This window comes from Pholcus phalangioides, unplaced genomic scaffold (genome assembly GCF_987345545.1).
Source record: "Pholcus phalangioides strain wild (caught in Gottingen) unplaced genomic scaffold, Ppha-v1.0 ptg000020l_1, whole genome shotgun sequence".
NCBI lineage: Eukaryota > Metazoa > Arthropoda > Arachnida > Araneae > Pholcidae > Pholcus > Pholcus phalangioides.
The window spans coordinates 14029271-14036719 of NW_028301613.1; the positions used below are offsets into that span (position 1 = coordinate 14029271).

Below are 7449 nucleotides of genomic sequence, written 5' to 3' on the forward strand. Positions count from 1 at the left end.
CTGCTGGTTGGCTTGTGGCTGTCTGGCCTGGTGCGGGTGGTTTGTACACCGTGGCACACGTCTTCCTGAGACGAACCAGCTTATATCCCCTAGGACAGCGGTTTCCAACCTTTTGAGTCCGGGTACCCCCAGCTACTTCGGTTCCTCTCCGCGTCCTCCGACTCTCCCCCCCCCCCTCGTCAGGCAGTTGAATGCATACAGTCGCTTTCGTGGCCCGGGGTATTTGGGGGGGGGACACACACTCATACTTCCGGCACAACTCAATCGGTAGTAAATTGCCTATGGCGATAGACCGGAGTTATGCTCGGTTTGAATGAATGAATGCTACACCACACCGATCGCCCATTTCCGGCTCGGAAAAATATTTTTCAAACGAGGATTTTAATCCTTCCAAGTGGCCGACTGTTAAATTTAGCTCAGCTTGTGACAAGAAATCGTGAAGTGTTTCAAACACTTTCTAAAAAAAAAAGGGGGCTACCTCGTGCCGAAGTTCGAACAGCAATGTCAGGACTTAACCCCGGGACAACCACCTAACTTCGGTATGCAAAAAAAGCAAAGCGTTGTGAAGGCTGTCCATGTCTTCATACAACAATTTATAGTTGGTAGGATTCACCTTGACAGAGTTGACAACCTTGACCGCTTCATCAAGAACGTTTCGCAAATTTGGAGGCAACGGTTTCGATGCAGGGCTCTGTCTGTGAATGCAGATAGCAGCGAGTCCATTTCATTTTGGGAAGCGACTTCTGCCACTCGTGCAAGAAGGCCTTAAGTAGGAACCTTCCGTGGATTTTCCTCCATCTTTTGCGAGCCCAATGCATTTTGACCATTGAATTCTTCTTTCAATGAAATAATGATTCATTGCTTCAAATAAGTCTTCAACATTCGTACGACCCCCTCCAATGGATGACAAATCAAAAGATTTACTTCGAATTCTCTTTCAAGTGCTTGGCAATTACAAGGAGCGCAGAATATTGCGCTACGTCGGTGCTTTCGTCGACTTCGATAGACAAAAAATTCCCAACCTTTGACGTGGCTTATGACTGTGCAATGACATGCCCTGTATTCTTCGAGACACCGTATTATTTGACGGAGATATTAAACTCATTACAAGAGCACTTTCGTCTGCAAACGTGCATCTTTTCACCAATAGTGTGATGTTTTTCCTCGTCTCGCAATACGATAGCTAATGTAATTGGAGGTTTCGGTAGCTTTGGCAGAATCACTTTTTCAACGTTTACAGGTGCACGGGGTATTTCATTTTGGTGTTTCAGTCCGCTTCCGAACAGATCTGGTTTTTAGCCGCTGATCCATAGCGCAAATCACGTGAGTAGTAGGTGCTTGGTAGAAAAGCTGACGTAGAAAATTGCGGGAATAACACGCACACGCCTCAATACAAACACTTTCATAACAAAAGTTAAACACAACACGAATTAATTAATTCTTCGCTTTTATGCGCAGCCCGGCATGTGTGTCAACAATCTGATATAAAACACAGAAGTGAGCCGAGAGTAAGGAGTTCCCGAATCCCGATCATAGGTTGTAAGGCCGAACCTTCCAGTGGACGCAACCCCTCTGTTATAGAAGGTTTTATTGATAGGGAGGTCAATATATACAGTCGAATCCCGTTATAACGAACGCCAAGAGACCGTAGGAAACTTCGTTATAAAGGAATTCCAGGTTACCTAGCATTGTTCCCATGTAAACTTACTTGGGAGATAAGAAAAGTGTTCGTTAAAACGAGATTTTCGCTATAACGGTATTCGTTAAAACGGGATTCGACTGTATTACAACTGACAATATTAGTAAAAACCTCTACCTACTTTTTAAAATTCTTTTTAATTATTTCGTTCTTTTCTTTTAGATGGGTGGCCGCCATTACCATTTTCTTTTCGCGTACCCCCGATTGGGAAGCGCTGCCCTAGCGGGGACAGAGCGGCTGGGGGGGGGGTGGTCACGGTCGCCCCCGTCACACTGATGAGATGGCCCTTACCGAAGGCGAGAGCACGTGCCGCAATCTCTTGGCTCGTCGTATAACGAAAAGCAAACAAATCGTTAACACGGTGTGGCCCGAAATCGGACGACGGGAAACATACGGGAAAGTCAAAATATTATATAAATATATAACGTACGTATAAACAAAACTTAAGATCTTAATCGCATCTGATGAAACAAATCTCTTATCTCCGAGGAAGAAGAACTTCAAAATATAAGATATTCAAACGCGGGGGAAACCCTGGACCTTGGATCAAACTTATCTCCCCCTGGGCAATCAAAAACACAAGAAAGGCGGCGGCCACTTGAAGGATTCAATGAAAATATAATAAATAACATCTCTCTTCTCTCTCTCAAGAGTGACCAAGATAATAACCTTACGGCATTTCAGCCTCGATCGCAGCCCAGCCGGTCATTCGTATAACGTCGGCGTCGATTCTTGCGGACCCCGGGGACCGGAAGGGGGTACTTTACGGCTTCCGAGGACCAAACGTCTTATTTTTTTTTTTTTTTTTTTTGTTGGTAGGGACGGACGGATCTTTTTATCGACCGGCCAACGAGGCTGGAGATAAGACACAACGTCTCGCATCTCCGGCGAGATTTCCTCAGCCACTTCACTCAATCACTATCACACGGCGCAACCCCCCCCCCTCCCTCCTCAATACTTATTATAACAATAAGGCCCTTTTGAAGGGGGACAAGCATTATTATATAGACCGGAAATGTGCGCGGCGAAAACAGTGCTCGTCGTCGTGGTTGTTGTTTGCTGGTCCTGCGGTCGCTGCCGATGTCCGGACGTCGCCGTCGGGGACTTCCTCCGCAATGTCGAATTGATCGACGAAGACCTCAACTTGAAACTGGACCCCGACGACAACGAGCTCAGGGACATGCTGTGGGACACGATGCTGGAGAACGGACACGGTATTGGACTATCCGACAACACGGAATCTGAAGGATCTGGTACCGACGAGTTTACGACACCTTCCGACAGCGTCGCGACGACGGAAGTAGAGACGTCGTCGCCGTGCTTCGAAAGCGAGTGCGACGTCGACGAGCTGTCGGGCGTACCCGAGAGTCTCAAGTCCCCGGAATCGTCGGATGTGCACGTGACCTGCACGACCTGCGGCCGATCCTCCTCATCCTCCCTGTTCTGGTTTTTCATCGTCAGCAACGGCAGTCGGCCGGTGCTCAAGGCGATCGGCGGAGACGGCCACCTCCACCACCAGGCCAACCTGACGCTGTCGGCGCCCGCCGTCTCCGACAGCGGGGTCTACAGGTGCGTGAAACGGGACCCCGGTCGCTGCTGCTACAAGGAGATGCAACTCGTCGTGTACGTGCCGGCGTTCGGGATCCACGAGAACCACGTGCTGATCGTGGGCGTCGTGGCCGTGCTGTTCCTGGTCGCGTGCCTGGTACTGGTCGTGCTGCGGAACTACAGGCTCAAGAGACGGTCGAAGAAGAACCGACAAGACGTTTGACGACCGACATTTCTCTTCTTAGACGTGTACCGCCTTCACGTACACACTATTAGTGCCTTCCTTCCATTGTGTGTGTGTGTGCTCTTCTCCTCACCCCACCCCATGTGATAATGAGACATTCGAACATGAATTTTTGTAAGGATGAATCACTCCTCCCATTGAATAAATCAAGGGTATTCAACCTTTAGGAGAGTGTGGGCCACTTCATTGATTGGAAAAGGTGTCACGGGATGCTTAATCAAGTGATCTGTAAATGTACCATGGGTAGCTTGAGTGATCTTGAAGTGTGCCGCGGGTCGCTTGAGTGATCTGGGAATTTGCCGTTGGTCATTTAAGTGATCTTGAAGTGTTCTGCAGGTCACTTGGGTGATCTGTAAATTCGCCACTGGTCGCTTAAGTGATCTGGAAGTGTGCCGCTGGTCATTTAAGTGATCTTGAAGTGTTCTGCATGTCACTTGGGTGATCTGTAAATTCGCCACTGGTCACTTGAGTGATCTGGAAGTAGTGTGCGGGTCACTCGAGTAATCTGGAAGTGTTCTGTGGGTCACTTCAGTGATCTGGAAATGTGCCGTGGGTCACTTGGGTGATCTGGAAATTAACCACCGGTCGCTTGAGTTATCTGGAAATGTGCCGCTGGTCACTTAAGCGATCAGGAAGTGTTCTGCAGGTCACTTGAGTGATCTGGAAGTGTGCCGCGGGGCGCTTGATTGATCTGGAAATTTGCCACTTGTCACTTAATATTCGAATTATCACTTTTATCATTCTGGAATTATCGTTCATTAATTTTGGAATTATGTCTTTCCTTCATTCTGGAATTATCTATTCCATTCATTCCAGACTGTTTTCTTTCATCAATGCTGGAATTATCTCTTTCATTGATTTTGAAATTATCTCATCGATGCTTAAATTATTTCTTTCATTTATTGCAGCGTTTCTCAATCTTTCAGTATTTGCGACCCAATTTTCAATCATAATTTTCATCGCCCCCCCCAAGGAAGGGGGGGGGGCGATGAAAATTACAGTACAGGGGGGCACCACCCCCCCCCCCATGAAATTTTTGGAACTTTCATATGGAATATTACATTCAAATAATTTTCTGAAAATTACTTTTATCAAGTTATTTTACACGAAAATAAAACAATCTTTCCTCTGAGAAAGTCACGAAAATACTGAACAATATGGGATGTATGTCAACCCATTCACAACAATTAGAAAAATCATCCCTCCCAACAGGGAGCTCTGTATCCCCCCCCCCCCCCCCCGTTCCCTATCGATATCGAACCTATAGTGAATGTGTATGTTATAATCTGCGTGTTAGCTGATCCCGACAAAAGAAACTGCAGTAAAGGACCCCTTTATTCGTGGGAGTTTTAACGACATTAGTTTTAGTTTCGGTTGGGGACTGCGGAAAGAAAAACAAAGGAGTAAAGAAGAGAAGGGAGATGCTTGTGGAGACAAAAGAAGAAAGAGTTTGTGTGTATGTTTGATAGGAAATAGTTTTTTTTTTGCGCTGTCGTATTCAAGTTAATATTGAATTATTTAAAATTAAAAGAAAAAGAAACAATGGATTTCAAGTGATTTTATTCTAGAGGAGGTGTATACGGTTTACAACGGTATTAAATACATATTACCGCAATAGATTTGTACAGAAACATGGATACATTTTCAAGTGGGCGCAAGCGAGCAGTAGACGAAGCATCGACAAGTGCACGGAGTAGCGTGGTTCCAAAAATGAAATCAAGAAAATATTCTCACTAATACTTAAATTTCGGTTTTACCAGCACTGAAGTAAATGAAGAAGAAAGACCTTTATGTGTCATTTGCTCAAAAATTTTGGCAGCAGACAGCATGAAACCTAATAAACTTAAACGGCATTTGGAAACGCTTCGTGGTGAGTACGATTAACAAACCCCGAGAATTCTTTGAATTGAAATTAAAATCGCATGAAAAGCAAAAATCATTTTTCATAAGAACTTTGTCTGTGAATGAAAAAGCTTTACTTGCCTCTTACAAAGTTTCATATAAAATAGCCAGATGTAAAAAGCCTCACGCCATAGGTGAAGAGCTTATTTTGCCAGCTGCAATCGAGATTGTAGAAACTATGTTTGGGGATAATTTTGCCAAACAATTACAGTCCATTCCTCTATCAAATGATACTGTTGCCCGTCGAATTGGTGATATAGCTGAAGATGTACAGCATCAGCTTTTCGAGAAGTTACGTGACAAATTGTTTTCAATTCAGCTTGATGAGGCAATAGATAGCAATAAAGATGCTCATCTCATTGCTTATGTTCGATTTTGTGATGGTACGTCAGCAGTAGAAGAACTACTTTTCTGCAAACAAATAGAACTCAAAGCAACAGCACTCTCATTATTTGCTATCTTAAATGATTTTATAAACGACGCAAACATAGAGTGGAAAAATTGCGTTGGAATATACACCGATGGTGCTCGTTCAATGTCTGGAAAATTGTGAAACAAAAATCCCCACAGTGTGACTGGACACATTGCATGATCCATAGAGAAGCTTTGGCTTCCAAAGAAATGAGCCCTGGTCTTAATAACGTGCTAACAACGGTTGTGACTGTAGTAAATTATATAAAAATGAGACCCCCTAAAATCAAGAATTTTTTCTGCACTTTGTAAAGATGTGGGTGCAGTACATTCAGCGTTACTATTTTATTGCGAGTCGCGATGGTTATCACGTGGGAAACTTTTGCTACGTGTTTATGAATTAAGAGATGAAATCGCAATTTTTCTAGAAGAGGAAAACCGACCGGAAGCCGAGATGTTTCGAGATCGTTTATTTGTGATGAAATTGAGCTACTTGGCAGACATATTTGATAAATTAAATAAATTGAATCTTCAACTCCAAGGAGCAAATACACATATGTTGGATACAAGTGATAAAGTTAATGCTTTTTGTATAAAATTAGAATTGGGGAGCAGAAATTTAAAGCAAAAAAACTTAGAAATGTTTGCAAATGTGGATGAATGTGTTAAAACTTACAAAGCTGAAGAACAACATGTGAAAGTGGTTTTTCTAACCATTGAAAATCATTTATCCATGCTCGCAAAGAATTTCAAAAAGTATTTTCTTGCTGACGACAACTTGCTAGCAAGTTACGAGTGGGTTAGGGATCCATTTCGAAATACTTCCCGTGGTCTCTCAACTGCTGAAGAAGAAATCTTCATAGACTTCACGGCAAGTGGCGAAATAAAAAGACAATTTAGTAATGAATCACTCTTTGAATTTTGGGCAGGGGTGGATGATGAGTTTTCTGCACTGAAAGAAAGAGCATTTCGTATACTATTACCATTTCCAACATCCTACCTTTGCGAAAACGGATTTTCTGCAGTGGCTGCTTTGAAGACAAAATATAGATCTCATCATCCCCCCTGGGGCGCGCCCCACAGGTTGAGAATCGCTGATTTATTGTTTCAAATTCCGGTGGATGCCATAAGAAAATAACGGGGAATGTATTTTCACCGAGTCACGTGATCTTGTGACGAAAGATGTTGGGGGACACCGTACTCACCACTGCCAAGGCGTAGACCGCTGACGTCATACTCTCTCTCTCCAGTAATACACCACGGCCTCCTATATAACCTTATATAGAACGTCGTGGTAATACAGTCAAATCCCGTCATAACGAACTCCAAGAGACCGGAGAAATCACTTCGTTACAGCGAAATTTTGTCATAAAGTAATTCCAGGTTTTTGCATTGTTCCTGTGTAAACTTTATCTGGGGGATTAGAAAAGTGTGCGTCTCTGAACGAGATTTTTCGCTATATAATGGTATTCGTTGAAACGGGATTCGACTGTATAAGCTCGATGCTTAAGCCGGGTTTTCCTAGGAATAGGTGTTTAGCGCCGCATGACGAACAGAACAGTATAATTTCGCGTCGGCAGCAACGTGTTACATAATCACGCTGCACGTTTTTGTTTTCCTAGCATGGCGCATCAGATCAGGGCGG

The 7449-nt window shown here is 44.0% G+C and overlaps 1 protein-coding gene across 1 annotated transcript; it reads left to right on the forward strand.

The window, feature by feature from the left end:
- Window positions 1-5318: 5318 nt before the first annotated feature.
- On the forward strand, window positions 5319-5946 carry LOC149071042 (zinc finger BED domain-containing protein 5-like). The gene is made up of 2 exons (XM_089248830.1): window positions 5319-5361; window positions 5501-5946. Exons 1-2 carry the CDS (start codon window positions 5319-5321, stop codon window positions 5944-5946), a joined length of 489 nt encoding a protein of 162 aa, XP_089104956.1.
- Window positions 5947-7449: the final 1503 nt, after the last annotated feature.

Excerpts from the sequence above, each read along its gene's own strand:
- LOC149071042 (XM_089248830.1), top strand. The coding sequence starts at position 5,319 with ATGAAACCTAATAAACTTAAACGGCATTTGGAAACGCTTCGTG. Across the intron at positions 5,362-5,500 it reads GCATTTGGAAACGCTTCGTG|CCAGATGTAAAAAGCCTCAC; the intron begins GTGAGTACGATT and ends CATATAAAATAG.